The 23,053-nt window shown below is 47.0% G+C and overlaps 1 protein-coding gene across 2 annotated transcripts in view; it reads left to right on the top strand.

Annotated features, from left to right (window-relative positions):
• The window catches only part of LOC119436514 (G-protein-signaling modulator 2), a 127,324-nt gene that overhangs the window by 21,647 nt on the left and 82,624 nt on the right, over positions 1 to 23,053 (top strand). For both annotated transcript variants that reach the window (XM_037703379.2, XM_037703377.2), the window contains 2 exons: positions 3,148 to 3,412; positions 10,453 to 10,519. In XM_037703379.2, coding sequence (XP_037559307.1) covers positions 3,148 to 3,412; positions 10,453 to 10,519 — 332 coding nt within the window. The remainder of the gene's footprint in view (positions 1 to 3,147; positions 3,413 to 10,452; positions 10,520 to 23,053) is intronic.

Below are 23,053 nucleotides of genomic sequence, written 5' to 3'. Positions count from 1 at the left end.
GAATCAGCAAATCGCGAACGCGCTTACACCACGCTGAAAACATTAATTACATTGATTTAGGTAAGGAATACAATGACATCCTTTGATTTGAGGCGACTTTGGTCTTTCTGGACTTTTACATTCTGTTCAAACAGCACAAAATACGACGGAAGAAGAAAAGGAAAGTACACAGGAGTAGCACTGCTAGCTTCCAGCTGCGCCGGGGCAGCAGGTTTTTCAGAGTCGAGACGCGCGCGGATAACTCGCTGCACGTTACATGCATACCACCAGAAAGCCCGAGCCCGGCCCGGGCCCGCGTCAAAATACCCGAGCCCGGCCTGGGCCCGGGTCAAACAGCACATGTCATGCCCGGCCTGGCCCGGCCCACGGGCTGGGCCGGGCCCGGGCTTTCGCGTATGCCCGAGCCCGTGCAGTGCTCTAGCCACAAGCGCCAGCAGCGGCCCTGTGACAGTGCCACCTTGATACTTTTGATATGCTTCACTGCACGTTAAGTATGCTTTGCCACATAACACTGCACCACTGTACTGCGGTGAAGCTGACTTTGAGACTCGACAACAGCAATCTTCAAGGGCTCAAATATTTCGAATAGTAAAAGTGTTCGAGTCAAATACTAACAGATTCGAATTGAATATTGCAAGTTTCGAATATTCGTACACCACTAGTGTTGTGTGCATGCACACTATAAAGCACATTAACTTTCCTGCAGTGTGTATGCGCTGTTCTAAGTGGAATGGGCAGTAAATGTCAAGCTAACATTGTGTAATATTTCACTGGGCACTGGCTGCTGCCAACAGTTTCCTGTTGCTCTCAACTCGGGCACTATCAAGGTGCTACACCCGCAATGCCACTGGTGACGCTCCTTATCACATCAGTGTTGTGAGCTGCATAGTATCTTCCAGGGCGTTGTTCCTGCTGTGCAGCAGCAGTTGTCTCATGTGCTACGTCGTGCCAACATTAAGCCTCCTAGAGTTTTGTCCTAGGAGTTCAAGCGCAACGCTGAACCTTGTTATCCCCATTAATGCTTCACTCTTAGGCAGAACTACCAAATTTAATTGCGACAACAATTATATGAACACTCCAAGCAGATTTCTGCCGTCGGCGTCGCCGTGAGGTTCCGTATAAAGTCCAAGGGCGATAAAATCGTTGCCACGTTCCGTATGCTGTATGTGCGAATGAAAGCGCGCGAGCGACGCGTGCGTTCATGGAGAGCAAACGCACTGTGGAGAGCAAACGTGACGTCTTCTGTTGTGCGAAAGGCTGTGGGGGATGGGAGGGAGGGAGCAAGGGGAAGTGACGCTTAGCTGCGGCACCAAAAGCGTATCTTGTGAGCGGTTGCAAGGGGAACTGGCGACTTATCTCCCACGTGAAAGTAGGAAAGCGGGAAGGCAGCGCGGGCGCTAGGGGTTGGCTTCTCCTCTGCCAGCAACGGCGTACTTGTACTTTGCGCGGCTCCGGGCTGTCGCGCGCACCGTATCTTGAAAGCGATCTCTACATGGCTCTTACCCTTGTGTGTGCTGTGCTTTCGCCACTCAGTTTCCGTTGAAGCCATAGATCGCGTGAACCTTTGCTCGCTGCTGCTGCCGCGCTTGCTGACATCAGTGTTTTGAAAGTGGTTGTCTGTGGTTATCGAGTGTGATCTATTCATGTTTGCTTGTGTGTGCTGACAACATGCTTGTTAATTCAATTAGTAAGTGAATATGTCCAAGTTTATGCAGCCGATAAAACTACTATCCTTACTCCGTATAGCTCTGTACTAATTTGCTATCGCAATTGATGCTTCGCTTTTTGGGCGAAACTGCGGGGGTTTTTTTTTTTCTTTGAAACAGCCATAACTCCTGACCATAGAAAAAGTTGGGCAGGCATGCGAGTGCCCACAAGTAAATTCAGTGTTAAGATCGGTCTCCAAGATAGAGCGGTACAACGGAGAGTCGTGCCACATGATGTTAAGTGCAGTGACAGTCATTGCATGTGGGCACAGCAGCACAGCTTCAAACAAAATTGTATTTTTCTGAGCTAGTTGTTTTATGGCTAAGGCGAGTTTCACGCCTTAACTGAACACACAAGACAAGGTGAGGACTCAGTGATGTCTTTGTCTTATCTCCTTTTTGTCCCGTGTCCTCAGTTCAGCTTTTAAACTCACCTTAGCAGCTTCAAGTGCAGTGTGAAGAATGAAAAGGATGGCAAGGCGGTGAAGGTGTGGCAACTGCAGATATTGATTGCTGGTAACTCCATTCACAGCGCTGACAGAAATGTATTGGTGGGATAGATTTGTGGAGATGTGCTTTAATGCCAGATATATTCCTGAAAGGGAATATAATTTATTTTTTATTTTTTTCCCTTTCATGACATTTCCTTGACCTTGCGGGATTCCGCAAAACTGGTTTGACATATTCCACACATTTATTAAATGTTAAGGATCGAAGGTAAGCATTCGGCAGAAATGTGCCCTGCTGGGAACAACTGTATTAAAGAATAAAGAAACTAATAAAATTTTACTTTAAAGCCCGACGTTTCGAAGCCTGATTAGCTCCTTCTTCAGGGGTGAGATGGTGTGAGGCATAGCAGTACTTATATGCATTTTTTAGTGCTTTGACAGGCGCTCGGAGGCTTAGTGCAGTCCTTGGCAGTAAACAGCGGGAAGTGTTCCTGATCAACAATTGATGTTTACTGACGTCTTTTGGATGTGCCAGGACTCCAAAAGAAGCTGCTGCCGGTGGTTGTTTTCTATCTCCAAGACAACGGCTTTGTCGGGGCTAATCTGGAGGTCAAAAAGTTGCTTCAGGGCCCTTTTAATATCTCAGACATGCACGAACACACTGTGGTGGCTTTGTGGCCATGGCTTTCTGCTGCTGAGTGTGAGTTCGCGTGAGGGTTCGGCTCCTGCCATGGCGGCTGCATTCTGATGGGAGCGGAATGCAAAAATTCTCATGTTCTTCGATTTAGGTGCACATATAAAACCCCTGGTGGTTGCAATTAATCCGGAGCCCACGCTTACAGCATCTATCATAGCTCGTGTGTTGCTTTGGGACGTAAACTGCTTAATTAAATTTTTATACTTGCATAACTCTTACCGAGTGATACTGGGTGCCCTGGTGGTTCTGTTATGTACATCCTTTGTTTTTTTTTTTTTTTTTTTTGTTTTTTTAGGAAGACTTACCAGTTGGCCAAAGAACTTGGAGATCGGGCAGTTGAGGCCCAGGCCTGCTATAGCTTGGGAAACACATACACCCTATTACGTGACTTTGAGCGAGCCATAGAATTTCATTTGAAGCACCTTCAGATTGCTGAAGAACTCAGGGACAGAGTTGGTGAAGGACGTGCATATTGGAGTTTGTGCAATGCACATTGTTCTCTGGGTGACCACAAAGAGGCTCTCCACTATGCCACCCGGCACCTGCATGTTTCCCAGGAGGTAAGTGGTTGTGAGGGCTTTGTAACTGTGACTGTTTCTCAGTCAATGCATATGACGAAAAGTGCTTTTGGAAAAAATGCATGGCTTTTAGGGTAAAATCCGTTTAGTCGTCACAGCTGCATTGTGTGCTGCATGCATAGTAAGGATGCTGTGAAAAAAGAAAAAAAGCTTGCTTAATTGTGCATGTGCAGATAGGGTCATTACCTTTGCCATGTGTAGTTAGTTTGGTAGTCATGAACAGTGATGTGATTTGCTTTGCCAGTTGCGCCAAATTGCACTCATAGCTTAAAAGGAAGCTTTAGCTGTGGGGCTTCAATCTAAATACATGGGAAAGGAGAAATTGTTTTTCTCGGCAACCGGTGCACCGAATTTGATGAGGTTTGTTGCATTTAAAAGAAAACGTTAAAATCTAGTGACTGTTGGTAGCACATTTTCGGTTTAGGTCGTAAGATTTTTAATAAAAATTGGCAAAAGTCGCAAATTTTCAGAAAACAAAATATCAAGTTTATAACTTGTAAGCAGGAAGTTTACACTTCCTGCTTCTATAACTCGGCAATGAAAAACAACATTGAAATTCTGTAAGTTGCACCTAATAGTACATTTAAAGCGGAAAAAATTGACAAATATGGCTTTAAAATAAACCACTGATATGCGAGTAGGACTTATTGCATAACCTTTGTAAGCTATGTAACAAATTCACGTAAGATATAAATTGACATATCAAATTTGTCCGCTTTGGATGCTTTAACGGATGCAGTTGACAGAACTGCAAAATCTTTTTTTTTTTTTTTTGTGCAGATCTACGAAATGGTACACTTCCTGCTTGTATTTTTTTTTTTCAAACTTACCAGTTTTTAAAAATTCCTTTAAAAGAAATCCATGCGCTAATTCAAAATTCCACTTCCAACAGTCACTAAACTTACCTTTCTCTCCCAAGTGCAACAAATTTAATTAAAATCGGCCCAAGGGTTATCTCAGAAAAGTGTTTCTGCCTTTTACATGTATTTGAATAGGTGGTATTGGAGTTGGGTCAGAGCTAAAGCTTCCTCTTAAACTTGCTATGGCATAGACCGCTTATAACGTCAGTCGTTGGAGTCTCGAATTTCTGGGCTACAAGCAGTACCACACTATCACCAAAACATTGTTCAAAGGTTGTGCACAGGCAGAACACGTAGACCAAGCAGCTGCATTTTTCTAGGAATTGAAGCATATGACGGGCATACGCTCGCACTTTTGTTAACGAGATGGTTCCTCCGCTGCCCAAATGCTGTACAGTCACTGCGAAGCATTTATTTCGTTGACTGTACCAAACAGCAACTGTAGCTGCTGACTCATGACGAGACAAAGCTGGTTAGATGTAGCCAGCGGGAGTGTCAGGTGGCATGCTGTCGCGGGGAGCTTGCCCTTGATGCATGTTCTTATCTGTCGACAAAAACACTGAGATCTGGCGCGAGATGACATGCACAGGCTGCACTGATTGCAGCATGGGCGATTGGCAAGTAACTACCACGAAGGCGTACAGCAAGAGTTTGTATGTGCGCGTACTGGTAGAAACAGCAAAAGCTCTTGTGTGGACAACATTTTGAACTGATAAATTTGTCGAACACAGTTTAAACTGACAAATTGCAGAGACGGTCGTGTGCGTGATATCTGCACGTAGTGACGACACGCATTGCAATGGACGAGCTCAAAACGCACTCGTGCCATCAACTGATTTTTCCGCAATGCTGGAATTGTAATAAAACGTCAAATTGATTTTACCACTGATATTCATTTTTCCAGCCTGCCCAATAATTGAGACATTTTTGCAACCCCATCCGTGTCCGAGAAAATCTTGTCGGTGACTGAAAAAGGCTTCTCTGTCGCCTAGGCAACCCACAGGAACGCGCTCACTGCTGTATTTTTCTCTCCCCCCCCCTCGTGCTTTGGTGCACCTAGTTGAGAAGTGCGCTCGCTGCCTCGCTTGTCTGTGGGATTGAGCTTTGCGAGATGAAATACTAGTTATATAGTACAGTCGAATCTCGATAATTCTAACTCGAAGGGGCCCGAAAATTTGTTCAAATTAAAAGAAGGATATATTTTTGAAGTATTCGAGCACCATAGCACGATGCACGAACGGTGCGAGTCGTGAAATATCATGGCGCGCAAGTGCATAGCGAGCGCAGACCACGAAACTGCCCATGCCGGCCAACGCTTGCTTCTCGTTAATGGCAGAAAACTAAACTTCGGGGAGCGGGTGCATGCGGAGAGCGTCGAAGGTGAGGGAGGAGGGTGGCAGGGAAGTGGATTTGGCCTTGGCAGTTCCGTCGCTTCGGTGGCTCCCCTTGTCCTCTTTCTCAACTCCCTCGTAGCTCCCACACCTTCGACTGTCTCCATGCGCGCCCGCCGCCGCTCCAGCCGGGCCGGCGCCAGCTTAGCCCGCTCCCTGAAGTTTCGTTTTCTGCCGTTATCGGGAAGCGAGCATTTGCCGACGTGGGCAGTTTCGTTGGCCGGACTGGGCCACTGCTGCTGCATTGAGAGGTCTCTCCTAAGCTTTTGCTCTGTGGCGGTGTCGAAGCAATGCTGGTCGAAGGCGCCGCCGTGTTATTTGGCGCGCTGCTGAGAGCATTGTCAGTGCGCGGTATGTTTGAATTAACTGTCACAAATGCTTTCGCGGTCGAATTACAGAGTGTTTTCGCCCATTGGAATACACATAACTTTGACGGGACCACAGCGTGAGTTCGAATAAACCGGCAGTTCGAATTAAATAAGCATGTTCAAATTAACGAGATTCGACTGTATTTCGTCTCGCGTGGCTGCATTATAAACGGTATGCATATAGTTCTATGGGAATGGGAGTTATATTATCTCCGACCCTGCACTATAAGTGATTGTGTTATAAGTGGTCTGAGCTGTACATTTTGACAAAATCTGAATACAGTCAACGCCCGTGTGCTTGCGTTGTAGTGCACGTTAAAGAACTCCAGGTGGTCAAAATTAATCCGGAGCCCCCCACTACGGCGTGCCTCATAATCAGAACTGGTTTTGACACGTAAAACACCAGAAAGAAGATGCGACAGGAGACGGCAGGTGCGTGCGTGCATAATTACGGAATACATACTGCCAACTGCCCCTTCCCCCTCTTGGTATGCTTCACTGCAATACTTCGCATATGCTTCACCGTTTAACACTGCTGTATTGAGGCGAAGCTGACTTTCGGGAACCGGCATTATGCAATGCATCGTGCTTTCCGACCTTCAAAGTCATTGGCCAGGATTGCAAAGGCAGAGTCGGCGCCACTGCTAACAGCGGCGAATTGTTTTAATGAACAACATTGTACCGAACAGCAAGAGGCTTGCTAGCGAACGCCGAAGTAGCTAGGCCTTGCACTGCCGCCCTTACCGCCTGTTCGAGGCAGCGAGATAATCAAATGGCGGCGGTGGTGGCTTTGATCAATGCTGTTTCGAAGCTGCAGTCATGGCAAAAAGTCTGGAAAATTGGACGGCAAAGGGTTTTTCCGTCCAAAATTTCAGGCTTTCTTATATGTTGACTTTATGGGGCTACATGGCGGTGCCGCAAGGGCGTCCGATTTATCCGAAAAATCGGGCATCCGGAAAATCTGTTGGTGACTGTAATTTGGACTCAGTGTGTGCCCAGAGGTCATTTTTGCCATTTTTATTTAAAATAAAGCAAATGCTTGAATTACATCATTCAGTTTCGCATTACTGTACTACCAGCTTGTATGTCGTGAGAGCAGACTAGCATTTGCACTGTAACTATGATGAGGTAATGGTAATGCACCATGAGACCTCATAAGCCATTTACTGCATACTGAACAAAGGACAACGCTAGTTAAAGCTGAGGATGATGACTTTGAGACTTAACATTTTCTAAGCGAGAAAAGGCGGCACGCACTGTTGTGCAGCTGCTGCCGGGCACGTTAATGAGCAGTTGGCATTTGACGGATACAGCGTACCATAGTAGTAAGTCTAGCTTGACCTGCGTAATAGGTTGCCATCAATTACCTTCATGGGGTACCAGTTGCCCCACAGTTGAAACCATTGCCTGAAGAAAGTTCAGATGCAATGAAAGACATGTACATTCAAATCTCGATAATTTGAACTCGAAGGGGCACGAAAATTTGTTTGAATAAACAGAAGTTCGAATTAAGAGGACTTATTTTCGAAGTATTCGTGCACCATAGCACGACGTACGAATGGTGCGAGTCGTGAAATATCGCCCGCAAGCACATCACGAGTGAGGGCCATGAAACTGTCCATAGCCAACGCTTGCTTCCCAACAACGGCAGAAAACAAAACTTCAGCACCGGCACGGCGATGGGCGCGCGCGGAGACAGCTGAAGGTGAGGGAGGAGGGTGGCAGGGAAGTGGATTTGGCCTCGGCAACCCCGTTGCTTCGGTGGATCTCCTCGCGCTCCCTCTCAACTCCGTCGTAGCTCCCTCACCTTCGACTGTCTCTGTGCACGCCTGGCGCCAGCTTAGCCCACTCCCTGAAGTTTCGTTCTCTGCCGTTGAAGCGAGCGTTGGCCGGCGTTGGCAGAGACGTCGGCACGTACATGCCTGTTCCGGCGCGATGCAGGAACGGGGACCTTGCCATTTGAGAAAGTGAAATTTCCACCATGGTTCTTTTTTTTTCTTCGTGCGGCGTTGAGTGGTCTCGGCGATGTCGGAGCAATGCTCTTGGCGGTGTCGGAGCAATGTCGGTCGGAGGCGCCGCCACGCGATTTGGCGCGCTGCTGAGAGCATTGTCAGTTCGCGGTATGTTCGACTTAACCGTCGCAAATGCTTGGAATACACATAACTTTGACGGGACCAAGCATCAGTTCGAATAAACCAGAAGTTTGAATTAAGCGTGTTCGAATTAACGAGATTCGACTGTAGAAGCAGGTGGACAGACACACACTTACTTGTCGATCTTCTTTATCGCGCTTGAACGTTCTTCAGTGTGTCTTAGCAACAAGGCTGAACCTCCACACCTGTCAAGGTACCTTTGTCTGTCGCAACTGTTTAAATCGGACCCGCCGCGGTGGCCGAGTTAGCTAAGGCGTTGCGCTGCTGAGCACGAGGTGGTAGGATTGAATCCCGGCCTCGGCGCCAGCATTTTGATGGAGGTGAAATGCAAAAAAGGCCGTGTCCTTGCATTGCAGTACACGTTATAGAACCCCAGATGGTCAAAATTAATCTGGAGCCCTCCACTACGGCGTGCCTCATAATGAGAACTGCTTTTGGCACATAAAACCCCAGAAAGAAGAACTGTTTAAATTGCACTGATAGCCAGGCACAAAGTATTGTGCCTCGGTGCTCAAGGGGCGCTTACTCATTTAGGGCAGCTGACAGCATAGAAAGACGTGTTAACTTGAATGAAAGCTTAGTGTGCTGGCATTTGTCATTGCGAACTGTTGGAGACGTTGCGTCAATAGACAAGCTGTATGTTTGTTTGTGAACAAACAGGCATACAGTCGAGCTCACTTATAACAATATTCAAGTGCTAAGAAAATTCCATAGTTATAACCGCGTTGCTCAATAGAAGCAGAGGGGACAAACATTTAAACATTTTAATTCGACAGAAAGAAGTACAGGTGAACTAACTTGTAGCGTTACCAGTTTTAACAATAATCTGATGCAGCAATGAGCAGCCCTAGACTACAATGTTCCCATGCCGCATTACTGGCTATAGCAATTGTAAGTCTGGCTTCTGGGTGTCTGCGCTGAGAAGAAAAGGAATGCGAAATCCAGAAAAAAAAAAAAAATGCTATCCGCTGCACCCGTCTTTGTGCCGCGCTGCCCACTCGACACGCTTTGGTCGCATCGCCCTACGCATTGGAGACCTTGTATACCTCTCTCCCTTCCACCCCTCCGATGTTAGTGCAGTAGACTCGTGTATCGGAGGGGCAAAGCGGAGACCAGAGGGGCATGCAAAACCAGCAATGCATAGGGTGATGTGATGAATGTGTGCCACATGCAGATAAATGCAGCGGCTCACATTCTTTCTTTTTTTTCCTTTTTTTTTTTTTTTTAAAGGATTTGGTTTCTTTTTTCTTTTTGTGAACTCAACCAGTAGCCAGATTTAATTGTAACCAATAGACTCCATGAGAGCATTGTAGTAAGCGGTGTCTTTCACCATAGAACTCGTACAAAAGCTGATAGTGCATCGGCGGCTAATTGTTATATCCAATATATTGCTAAAAGTGGTCAACTGTAGTACAGCCAAAATGAGCTGACTGCATTGAAACTTCCCTCTTTATTCACCTTGTGCGTGGCGTGGCGCATCATAGCCTCTTTTGCTCTTGCGCCATAAAGCCCTACATAACCAACTAAATTTATTCACTGATCTCCGCTTTGAACAGCTATCTTTGAAAGGTGACTTTTCCAAATTAGGCCACATCTGTTAATCTTGCTTTCCAAGACAATTCATGCCAGCAAAATTCAATCTTTTTTTTTTGTAATGTTTGAATGTGGCAGCAGTGTCGTCGTAACTTTGTGACATCACACGTCGCACATTTAGTGCATACTCCCAGTTCCAAAATGTGAGCTATAGCTTCCTCTTGTCTCATACACTAAAAGCATCAGGAAAAGCATGCTTGAAAAACCTAGCGTGGACTGCCTGGAAAATGTGCTTGCGAAAAAAGGCCTTACTTTAAGTTTATGGTTAGAAGAAAATTAGACATCTTCATACAAAAGTGAAGAGATGGAAATAAATGCAAATGATCCTTCGGGGATACGAGATAAAAAAGCGTGCGCTCACGCACCCATGCACTTATACCGATTCTTGTTCAAGAACATGGTAACACATACTACTGTATCTAAACTAAATGTTTGCAAAAATGTGTGCCTGTTAGCTACTCCAAAGGGCTCCAAAGCAAGCTTTTCATTGCACTGAAAAGTGGGCCAAAGTGGCTTGGGCCAATCACATCACTGTGTACATCTGTGTGACCCAACTTGTGCGTTTTCTGCACTTTCTGTTAAATCGATTTAGTGTCATTAGTGCATAGTGCCCAATTTTACTCAGTAAAGAATGTTGGTTTTTGTCTTCCTTGCCAGCTCGGCGACAAAGTAGGCCAAGCAACAGCACAGATGAGCATTGCAGACTTGAAGCAAGTTCTTGAAGGTAGTACCTCTGTTTGTTGAACAGTGTATTTGCTGAACAGTGTATTGAACAGCGTAGAGCAGTGTACAGTAAAACCCCGGTGATACGATCATGGCTGGTACGAATTTCGGTGTGATACGAATTCGTAACATTCACCGGTCAAAATGCATGGCTCACAGTACGAAAAACATTGTCTGTTTCGAACCTGTTGCCGCGCTGCTGCGGATCATACGAACGCGTGAGCAACGGCGGCGGCCGAGCCAGCAGAGCGACCGGCACTGACAAGCCGGCATAGTGGGATCTGGGCAGAATCCATAGTTGCCAAGCAACTAGCAACATCACGCAGCTGTGCAGTCTATCATTAGTCCCCCCGTCGAGCGGACCGAACCACATCGCAGCCTGACGCTTTGACATGCGAGGAAGAAGACTAGGACCACTGCAGCAACGACGACCACAACAGCAGCCACGACAGCCAAAACGCTCCATGCATTAGACTTGCTGAGGCATTCAGTGGCGTGCGAAAACATTCGTGAGACCACCTGCGCACGATCGCGGGATCGAATCCCGGCCGCGGCGGCCGCATTTCGATGGAGGCGAAATGCAAAAACGCCCGTGTGCTTGCGTTGTAGTGCACGTTAAAGAACCCCAGGTGGTCAAAATTAATCCGGAGCCCTCCACTACGGCGTGCCTCATAATCAGAACTGGTTTTGGCACGTAAAACCCCAGAAAGAAGAAGAACCACCTGCGCACGCTTTTATGCCTTCCAGAAAGTGATCGTTAACAATTTGTTACAAAAAAAAAAAAAGTTACAGTTTTGTTCGAAAGGCGAAAGCAACGATTGCGACAGCAAAGTTGTAGACAGCTGTACGAATTAAGAATATTAGTTTTATCGGCCGTATATACTTGCAAACATTTGCTTAGTAACTAAATTAACAAGCACGGTGTCATGCACGCACAGGTAAACATGAACACGTCTCACTCAATGACCACGGAAACTCGCTGTCAAAACGCTGGAGTAAGGAAGCGCGGCAGCAGCAGCAGCTGTCTCTCGCTTCAACGCAAACCAAACGTCGAGAGCACAGCGCATACTAAGCTATCCGGCACTAGGCGCACTTTGTCAACATCACAGATATTTTTGAAGATGAGCCCCGAGCTGACGCGCACTTTGTGTATGTTGTAGATCGATTTCAATATACGGTGCCCACGCAGCCGCGCCTTAGCTGCAATGTGCCGTTTCTTGCAACGTGCTGGTTGCTTGTTGTAACGCACCGGTCACTTGTTGCAACGTACAAGCTGGCTGCACCGCTAAAGTTACAGGACCGCCACATTCAAACGCAACATAAGATGCAGGAACATCACAGATTGGCGACGTATCAAGGGGAACTTAATACATGGAAGTCAATGGGATTTAGGTCGGGACCACGAAAACGCGACGTAGCAGCCGGGAAAACGCAGCAGCGAGGAATGTATCAACAGGTTCCACTATTAGGAATTTTTTCTGCTAAAAATAAATTCATTTTTCTTGATTTTGTGTATGTTTTGACAATACTAATTTTGGGTGATACAAATATTTCACGCGACCCCGTGAAATTAGTATCACCGAGATTTTACTGTACTTTGTTTGCTGTTGGTACTTTCTTATTGGTACAACCAGACAACTATGGTGTTGCAACACTGAATATGCTATCTACTAGACACGTACATACATTACATGCTCCGTACATGAATTACAGGCATATACGGTGCATGCGTTGACTGTACCTTCGTCTACCTGTAGTGGTAGCATGACAATGGTCGAGATTCAGACTGTCTAGGGGCAAGCTTATGTGTGCACAGCGATGCACTTACAAACTTGGGCCATATTCTCGGACAACCACTTTCGAAGATACCGTATTTTTCCACTTATAACCCGCACCCCCAATTACAACAGCCGGGAAAGAAAAAAATACGGGAAAGAAAAAAAATATATATCCGCGCATATAACCCGCGGAAATAACTGCATGCAACAACGCTCAAATATTTGCAAAAACAGTCTATCCACGGATGCACGACTCGCCCACGTAATATCTTCGGCTAGCGGCTCTGTTCCACCCTCTTTGTCGATGCTGATAAAGCTGGATTCACATACGACAGACGCTGTCGCGGACGAATCGGTCACGTGCCATCTGACGTGAATCGGATTGCCTAGCAGACGCAGCTAACATTCACGCGACAGAGGATGACAGTGGCCGGAGCAGCCCTCGCATGGGCAACGACAATTTCTCTCTCCGCCGTATTGCGAAGCGCTTTGCGTGGACCGAGGTACACGCAGGGTGTCTACCAACCGGGAAAACAGGGAATTCTCGGGGATTTTGAATATTCTGGGAAAACTCAGGGAATTTGTGCCTCTATCAGGGAAAATTGCTGTAGGGATGGGCGAATATAGGGTATTGTCGAATATTTAATTGAATAATTCTGTGTTCGTTATTCGCTTCGATTCGAATTCATGGATTCAATATTTTCGAATTATTCAGCGCTCCCGAATAGGCAGCCAAAAGCCGCGGACGGTCGGTACACATCTCGGAGGCTATGCTTCACGTCATGGCTGCCATACATCAACCATAAATCTCGAAGGCTATATGTTTTTGCACTAGAGAGCCTGAAATGTGCGACGCAGAAGAGCAGAAATGCCGCTAGCGCACAACCGAAACAAAGCGGTGGAGTCCGCATGGCCATAGTCAGCAGCAGAAATCGTACGTGAATGACAGCAGCGACGGAACGCTTCGTGCCTATTTGTGCCTTATTGCGTTTACCGCCGCGCATAACAACACGTTGGCCGCGGGATTTCATAGTCGCCACCCATCATCGCGTCGATAGCTGCCGCGGTTTCTTTCGCAGCGGTTTCGTTTAGTTTCGTTTTGACTCAATACGCACGTCGGCCGCGTGCCTAAAGAGCTGCGTAGTGGCCATCCATGATCGCATAGATAGCGACCGCGATTTCGTCTGAAGTTGTTGCTGTGAACGGTAGTTTCGTTCTGACTCGGTGCGTACGTCGGCCGGGTACGGCCACACTAGTGGCAAGTTGCCGCGCGGCAGCGCGATATAATCTCGCGCGCTCTCGGAACGCGGAATCACCGTGAGCGAAAAGGGTGCGATCGGACTGCGTCAAGAAATCCCTCTATAGAACCGCGAGAGACGACAATCGTCGATTGATAACCCGGTGCGGAGCGGCGTAGGTCCGGTTGCCATTGGCTCCGTGACGTCACCCTCATCGCTCTCGGCACCCTCGGCAAGCCGTAAAACCCCCGATTGCTGCCGCTTTTGCCGCGCGTGTCATGGGGCCGTATTCTGAAACGTTCGCCTAGGCGAAATCAGCGTGCGCGCTGATTGGCTGGTTGAACAAAATTGAATGACGTCGGGCTCAACCACCCAATCAGCTCATCCAATTTTGCTAAAACAGCCAATCAGCGCACGCCTGAAAGCGAAAAAAGAAATTTCGCCTAGGCGAACGTTTCAGAATACGGCCCATGATGTGTTGCCGCTCGCAGCATGACGCGGGCGTTTTTGCCGCTATCGTGGCCATACTCTTAAGCACCGCAAAGTCGCCGTTCCTAATCGTGTCGATAGCGGCCGCGGTTGCAACAAGCAGTTGTTTCGGTTTGACTCGGGGCAAAGCTGTCGAGGATGAAGCGCACCGGCTACATCACGATGGACGTGTGATCCGTTGGCGTTGAGCTTACTGGCGAAAAAATTATCGGGATGTGCGTGCGGTAGTGCAAAGCGTGTCGGAAATGATGGCGCGCGCCGCGGCCGTGCTGTGAAGGAAGTCGCAAGGCCTCGATCGCCACTGCGAGAGCCAATCAGTCACGAGATAACGAGAATTGCATTTTCCGCACTGCTTTTGTGCTAAATAGCGAAAGGATTTGCTCATCCATTATACTAATAAAATTGTGCTGACGTAGTAAGCATTTGCTTATTGTTTTTTGCATACCCTGATAATTCAGACATTTTTTTTTTCAATCCCGTGAAATTCGAATTAACTAGGTTTTACTGTAATATGTGATATATACTGTTCGAACTATTCGATTTGAAATTATTTGACCAAATCACTATTCGCTTCGAACCTCAAATCCACTATTCGCCCGTCCCTAAATTAGCTGTAATTTCATTGAAAGGGAACGAAAGTTGCGGTAATGGAGGGAGGGAGGGTAGGCGACGTTTAGCTGCGGCACCAAATGCGTATTTATATAAAAATGTGGTGAGGCGAGGAGGTGGTAAAGACTTCGGACGCTGCTCGACGAGTGTCCCGTTCTGATCTCGTCAAAAACTTCCGAGCCGCCCCCAGAGGCACAGGCAACAGTCACCAGCGCCGTGCGCGTTCGGTGCGAACGCGGGCAAAGCGCCGACGGCGTCGACAACAGTTCAGCGCATTGCTGGTGCTGCTGCATGTTTAAATTTATACAGCTGATAAAACTACTATCCTTACTCCGTGTATCCCTCTACTAATTTGCTATCGCAATTGATGCTTCGCCTTTTGGGTGAAACTGCGACATTTTTTTTAACATGCTTACTAAAGAGTGACAGCATCTGGCAAAATGGTGTCAGCCCATCTTGATGTAAAAGGAAGTTCTGTTTCACTCAGGGAAAACCTGGAAAACTCAGGGAATCTGAAAATGTCAACTTGGTAGACACCCTGGTACGGTACCGAGGGAGCGCCGCGGGAACGGGTGACGTAGGAGTTCGCTGGCGCCGCATGCACTATTCGCAAAATGCCGACCCGTAAAGAGGAGGAGAATGGATGACCATAAAGGAAAAGAGAAGGGAGCTTTAACAAACAGTGTTGGGGAGAGGGTGGGATTACCTAGGAGATAACAAAACTAAATGGCAAAAAACTTTGCCTCGAGGTGTGGCTACACAGCAGCGTGCTGCCGTGAAGCCACACCTCCAAGTAAAATTCTCGTATAACCCGCACCCTAACTTTGCTGTTTACGTTTTTGAATTTTTGGTGTGGGTTATACGCGTGAAAATACGGTAAGTACTTTCTGTTTTGTTATATTTCGCATGTCTAGCACTGGACGAGCGACAGTGTGCCCAGAACTGTGATAAGACAGCACGCTTGGTAGTGTTGAAAGAATGCCATCGCTCGTAGATGCAAGTACGATTTGCGCTAGTCAAGCGAAATTTAAGGTATCTCATGATGGGTGGCATCCAAGAACACGGCACATTTCGGGGGGGGGGGGGGGGGGGGGCTGCTTGTGCAATAAAACAACTTAGTTTCTACGAATCCTATATTTCGGACTCCCAATTCAGGATTTTTAGCAATCCCCATTGAGTCCAAATTATTGGTCAGCTGGCAACTGTGGCTGTACTAGCCTTTCCTCCTCCCCTGTGCCCTTGGAAGCTGCCATACCTCGGTTCAGTACAGTTAAACCTCACTCTAACAAAGTTGAAGGGGATTTGCAATTATGCTGAATTCCAGCTGGCAGATCCGGAGTGGTCTACCAGCTCTGCCACAGAGTGTCGTCCTCTGGCGGAGAGCACTTGCTCCAAATCTGTGTTTAGAACACCAGCTCTGCCACAGAGTGTCGTCCTCTGGCGGAGAGCACTTGCTCCAAATCTGTGTTTAGAACACTCGCGCTCCAGCCAGAGCAAGCGGAGATGCACAAGTGCACACGGAAGTGATGGCATTCCACATGCCGGAGTGGTTTTGTCATCTGTAATTTGGGGGGACAACAGTTGCAAACACTATCACCTGGTCTGCCACACTCTTGTGGCATGAATTGCTTGCAGGATTTAAGTTCTCTCAGCACATAAAAAGTATCCTGATTAAGAAGCAACTCCTCACCTTTTTACCTGAACTGCGGCCTCCTCTGTGAGGCCCACATTGGTCGTTCTTGGTTTGACGAACGGAACAGATCACCAAATGACGTTTGCGAACATTAGTGTCTTTGCTGGTCTCTAAGCCAGATTCCTCACAGCTTTAACTCGATAGGCTGCTTTGCAAGTCACGACTTTACCATTAAGAACAAGGATTGCAATAGTGTCACATGAATCTTTCTCCATCGCTGCAGCAGACAGCAAGGCACTCGCATATTGTTTGGTATCGTCTGCTTGAGGGATGACCTCAGCCAACAGCCACTGAAGGAACGTCAGGCGACTTGCTGTCGAATCCGCTGATTTCGTCTTGAGTGCTCTCAACAGCTGTGCAGAGCACTCTCGGCTCGAGATTCACTCTTGATTTGCGATTGGAATTGGCAGTCTGCGCTTCCTATGTGCCATTGGAACAGATATGCTTTAAAAAGGCCTGAAAATTTTTATCTGGATGTGCTCTAAATTTCTCATTAGGATTCACCATTAGTTATAGCCATACATGACTTGGGCCACATATTTTGCTATAGTTGCCATTTCTTTACAGCAGGCTGAGGTGCTGTTATTGCAGCTTGTCCGACTGCTGTGTGACTAATCCGCTGTGGTGGCTTAGTGTCTGTAGCATCGCACTGCTAAGCACGAGTTTTGTGAATGAAATCCCGGTTGGCGGCGGCTGCATTTCAGGGAGGGCGAAATGCAGAAACGCCCGAGTACTGTGCATTGGGTGCATGTTAAGGAATCCCAGGTGGTTAGAATTAATCCGGAGTCCCCCACTACGGTGTGCCTCATAATCTTATTGTGGTTTTGGCGCGTAAAACCCCAGAATTTCGTGTTTTTGTTTTCCATTATTACTGTGCGACTACACTTGTGGTGAAGAACAGACACCAACTTTTTTTTGGAACACTCCCTTTTCTCAAACATTCTCTATTATTTTTTCGTAATAGCACCATCGTGTCGACAGGCAGTATAAAAGGCAAATGAAATTTCAAGCTACACTGGGTATTATGTTTGACTTTTTGAGACGTTATCAAATTGTACTGTTGCAATTTTGTTTAGCCGCTAGGCCTAAGTGTTGCAATTTTGCTGACGTATACCAAACACCAAATAGACCAAAAACTCTTGATTCCTGGCTCACCATCAGCAGTAGCAAAGGTACAAAAATGAGGATGCTGGGTTTGTGTTTTGCAAGCCTGAAGTATGGCAGCCATTGTCATACCAGCATTGCCAGCACTATCTGCCATTGACAATCGAGTTTGAGATTGTGCATGCGCAGTGAACTAGTGAGCAGCAGTAGCATGGTTTTCTGCAGCTGACCCACTAATATAACTAGCATCCGAAGCCAATTGCCAACTGGTTTGCTTGTGTGCTAGCAGAGGGGGGGGGGTAGCGGGCAGCGTTGTGCTCTGGCATCATACTGCGCGGAGGCGCGCGCGCGGTCCCGCGGGCCCTATCTTGAAAGCGATCTGCGTGGGGGTAGATTCTACGCAGTGTAGGTGCGTCGGCGGCTCGTGGCTTTGTGCGTGCTGCGTGTTCTCGGCGCTCAGTTAGGGTTGAAGCGATAGACAACAGCACGAAGGTCACTTCGCTCGCTTCTGCAGCGGCGCTTAACTGCGCGTGTCCGCGCTCATCGAGTGTGATGTGTTCATGTTTGCCTGTGGGCGCTGACACTATGTTTGTTAATTAGTTAATAACCGAATGTTTACAAGTTTATACAGACGATAAAACTACTATTCTTACTTTGTATAGCTCACCGCAATCGATACTCCGGCTGTCGGGCGAAACTACTTTTTGTCGCACGTAAGAATTAAAATAATATTGTGTGCAGTTCAACACTACTCCCATTTCTCAATTTTTCCTGTTTCCTGGCTCTTGCGTTTCCCGGCTCTTACGTTTTTTTTTACGGTCCCGTGAAAAACGTAACAGCGGGGTTCTACTGTAACTATACTCCATCTTGCATGTTGTTTGCAGCGCTGTGGAAGCTGCAGGACTCCTTAGCCTATAGGAAGGCCAATTGACGCGAGAGATGTATTCATCCGTGCCGCATTGTCTGTGCAGCGGCACCTGAATTTGCTGTACAGTTGAACCCGTTTTTAACAAACTCGATAGCCTTGCGAGAAGTGGTCGTTATATAAGTAGTTCGTTATATATGGACTTGCCCTTAAAAATGCTAAAAAATTAACTGCACTGAAGCTGGTGTCAGCAGTTACAATTTGGCAGCACTTAGGTCCGAAAACCAGATTTTTATTGGCATTTGTGTTCCTGGAGCACCTAGTTGCAAACTTCCGTTAGAAACGTTGCATCTAAAGAAAGAAATGCAGCATCATGTAGCTTTTTCAAAACGATGCCCGGCTCTGATCAACTGCAAGTGCAGCCACCATTTTTTATTCGAGAGCTTGTGATAGATTTTACTATCAGCGGGACATAACTGTATTCTGCATGTGAGAGTGAAGCGTTCTAGTTGCATGGAAGCGTAAACTTCGAGAACTACTGCTGCATGCAGCCATTCTGCGAAGGTCTTGGACATCATGGTCTAGGCATTACGACTGTGCGTCAGCCACACAAAAGCTGTAGAATTACATTGTCTATGTCGCTTTGGGCAGAAAGAAAATGCAATCTTCTAAAGGTAAAACGGCAATGCGTTAACGAAGAGCCACCGAACCGTGATCTGCTGATAATGGCGTAGTAACTGCCGACTCTGCAACATTGTGTGGTGGCAGCGCGTGGTGCAGTATTCTCATCGACTCGGGCCGCGTAGGGCCGCGTTGACAGGAACGCTTGAGCAGCCGTTATTCCCATGGTGGAAAGGCGTAGATGGTCTTTCCAAATCGTTGAAACAGGCATAATGCACGTGGTCCTACACGGACAATTGCGCAAAAACGAGAGTGACGCCATCGTGACATCCGATATCGCACGCGCCAGCGCACAATCCGCGCCATGCTGTTTATGCTGTGCCTCGAAAACAGGTGACCTTCTTCGCGCATTCCGAAATCTGCATGAGGTGGTTGCTCGCTCATTGCGGAGGTCGTATCATCATCGCGGTTAAGCTGGAGCAGGGCCAGCGCTGCCGTGTGCCCAGTTTGGTTGCGCTTCTGTGCTTTGACACTTCATGTGTGCCCTCTATTTACCGTTACCGGATTCGAAGCGTTCGCTGTAGCAGTACAGTGATTTAAAAAATGTTCCTTATAACTGGAAGCAGTTATTCATAGGGAGGGTTGGAAAATCGTAAATGCACTGAAATGTGATCGGTCCCAGATATAACCAATAGATCGTTATATCTGGGATCGTTATGAGTGGGTTCGACTGTATATGATGTACACGTGCAAGGATGCCGATATGTCGTGTATTGTTGTAACGCATCATGTACCACACAAAAACGAAATTCTTTAATCCTGCCATCAGACAGTTACGCCTGGAACTATATTCCGCCACGCAAGGATATTGCCTGTGTACACCTCGTACCTTTGGCAGCGCTGCAAACGACTTGTGAGATGGAGTATAGGGGTGCGCGAATACTCGAATTTCACTGAATCGAATAGTGAACGCTCAGATCATTCAATTCGCGAATCAAATATCTACTATTCAATTTTTTTGATATTCGATATATGCATTCAATGTAGGAGACCTGCACAGTGCTGCATTTCGCGTGCACCGTGGAGCCCCTCATGCTTGATACCGCACAAGTGAGTGCCCCACTTAGTTGTTTTCGGTGCAAAAGGAGCACCGAGCACGTTGCAGATGGGCTGCCCCAGCTGACGTGGTTGCTGTGATTGCACGGCGCCGAGTCAGCCGGGCACACTTCTATTTGGTGCAAGGCTCGTCCAGGTCGACAGGACTGATCTAAACGATAACGTGATGGGGACAGAGGGAAAGGCAACAAACGCAGCAAATTTTTCGGAAAGTGCAAAGGCACATATATCGAATTAGATATGTGGAGACGAACTGAACGCCGCTTCAACAGAAGTCAATCTAGCCGTACGCATGATCTCCGGATCGATTACTGATGGGCCACCAGTACTATGGGCCACCAGTATGCGCATATAGCAGCAAGCATTCCACAATGACTTGCAGCCTGTTAGCACAGTGACCAGCTTCCAATTTTCGACGCAGCCACACTGCCTAGGCGATGATGCCTAATCGGCGCTGCTGCATTGGATGTCAGCGACTAAAATGTGTGGGGTCTCAAACATGCTCTTGGGACAAAGTACCGACAACACAGTAGTGCAAACAATCAAAAAAGCATTTATTGCACCTTTCGTACACTAATGCCTGCTAGATTACTACCCATAGAAGATGCCCATGGGCGTGCGCCAAATCAAGAAAATCTGACTCACCGCGACCGAATAGCAAGTGAATATGTTTGCCCCCATGCTGGACACCAACGGCTTATCGTTCGTGTATACTGTCATGTGAACGATGGTCCATTCAAATGATTGTGTTCATCCGTTCCGGTGTCTTCTCCTAAGCCTTTCGCAGGACGGTCCCGCGAACAGTAGGCAAGCGCGTGAAATGTTAACGCCGCTTGCCGACCCCAAGCCAAAGAGGAATGGCCTACTCCCTTTCGCGCCCGAGTAACCCCTTCGTTACGTGGCGTTCGCAGTGCAACGCTCACGCCATCTCTCGCAGTATGCGCAACCACACCGACCACCACCGGCGCTTAGCTACACGGAGAAGCGGGATTACAGGAGATGCGAGAGCCATGCGGGGAAAGCAATATAAGGGGGCGCAAGAGAGTCTAGCATCCCCAGAAATGGTTTGATGCTGAATTGACGCAGATCTATTGCATTGCCTAGGCCGTTAGGCCTAATAAGCACTGCTTCGTCGGGCATTGGCGACTAAAATGGTTTGGTGCCGAATCGTTGCAGATCTATTCGCAGTAGCCACACGACCCTCGGAATTCTGACAAACCGCCTCGCAAATGAAAGCAAGTGTACAGGATGGCAGCTAAGTTTCTCACGGCCATCTTTTTTGCGACATACATTGCACAAACTTGTCATGGCACTCCCAATTTCAGAATCTTTGACAGGTGGCAAGTCACGATGAACCTGAAAATGAAACAGCACCTGCTCTTTACCGTCAATGCTGACAGTGGTCAACCTGCACAGTGCCAGCGATGGCTACTTGGGGAGGGGCGATCGACTCACGTAGGTGCACAGTGTGCACTTTTCTCTGTCGCGCAGATTGGCCTTGTGAGAACCCACCTGCCGTAAAGATGGGAAAGTTCTTCTGTATTTTAGAGGGAAACTGGAAAGCTAAACTTTCTGTGCAATAAAAGATCGCCATAAGAAACAAGTCCACTATTAAACTCGGAACCTCATTGCTATTCAGTACAACATAATGCCATTAATTCGTTAGCTTAAGAGGGAAAGAAAAAGCACTTGATTCTGTTCAGCAGACATTCTATTGATAAAAAAAGGTATTTTCCAGACCTTCATGTATGAGAACCGAGCCATAATAAGTGGTCGCATACTAATTTCGAGTTCCTTTTAAGTTAAATAAGACATGCTTATTCAGGAAAAAAAGTTATTTAAATCCTGGCTTACGATTTAAAGAAAATGTTTTTTTTTGTACAGCCTACCACCTTAAATCTGCAATAAAACAAATTCGACCCTGGGAAGTTGCATTTGGCAAAAAAACTACCCTCACAGGGTTTATAAGAGTAGACCGTAGTGTATATGTTTTCTATGTACTGAAGTTACTGATAGCTTGCTACATTTTTGTAATGCAATGCACTATGCAATGCACTATGCAATGCACTATGCACTCCTGAGCATGTTGAGCACCATGTTTTTTCCCCCAAAATTTGCAAGCATTGAATTCTGTAAAAAATGTTCTAATATTTGATTCAATATTCGGATTATTTTTCTTGATTAAATTACAAATCTTCTATTTGGTATTCGCACACCCCTACGTTTAACACCATGGAAAAGTGCTTCAGCAATGTTGACACTTGCAGACCGAATAAGTGGTGAGATGGCGAGCCGCTGCTTGTGCGTGGTGGTGCGAAAGACCACTAAATCCAATTCTCTATCTCACTGCGTCATGCCACGCAGGCTGGTGTAGCTAGGCGTGACCCCTGAAATCGCATTGGCACTGTTGTAATCTCAGAGGCTACAAGTTGGCCAAGCCGAGCCGGTGCTGCAAGGTTCGTTGGCCTCCTCATTCACACAGCAAAGCCACGTGAGAGTGGTGGATCAGCCTAGATCAGCTGCATAGTTGGCGCACCGTGTTGTGTGCCACGTGCTGCTCGACCATGATGTAGTTTGTTCGTGTCGCAGCATGCAAGCTGTTTTCATCGACCGCATTGCTGTTTTCACAATTTTATAGACAAGCCAAGTGAAACATCACATTGGAACAGAAGGCAGCTATCGTAAGGGCACTCAAGATTCATTTGCTATTTTATTAAAATTTCATTGCATATGTACGTAGCCGTGTGACAGTTCTACGGGCTGCAATGTCTTCTTCTGTGTATGTTTAAAGTTGCACACCCCATGGGGCATATATTGCAGTAAAGGGCAATAATGTAACATAGCAATTTGAACTCGCCCTTCAACTTCATTATAAGGAGGTTTTATTGCAGTTGCATGTGCTTATTACCGATAAGAAGGATGCAGCGCATCCAGACCTGCATGTCTTCATGTACACACCCTACTTTTTTTCGTACACACTACTCACTATACTTTCCTAGTATGCACACCTGATCGAAAATGG

The sequence above is a fragment of the Dermacentor silvarum genome, chromosome 1, assembly GCF_013339745.2.
Source record: "Dermacentor silvarum isolate Dsil-2018 chromosome 1, BIME_Dsil_1.4, whole genome shotgun sequence".
Classification (NCBI taxonomy): domain Eukaryota; kingdom Metazoa; phylum Arthropoda; class Arachnida; order Ixodida; family Ixodidae; genus Dermacentor; species Dermacentor silvarum.
Note: the sequence above shows the minus strand (reverse complement) of the source record. Positions and strands in the feature narration are given on the sequence as shown.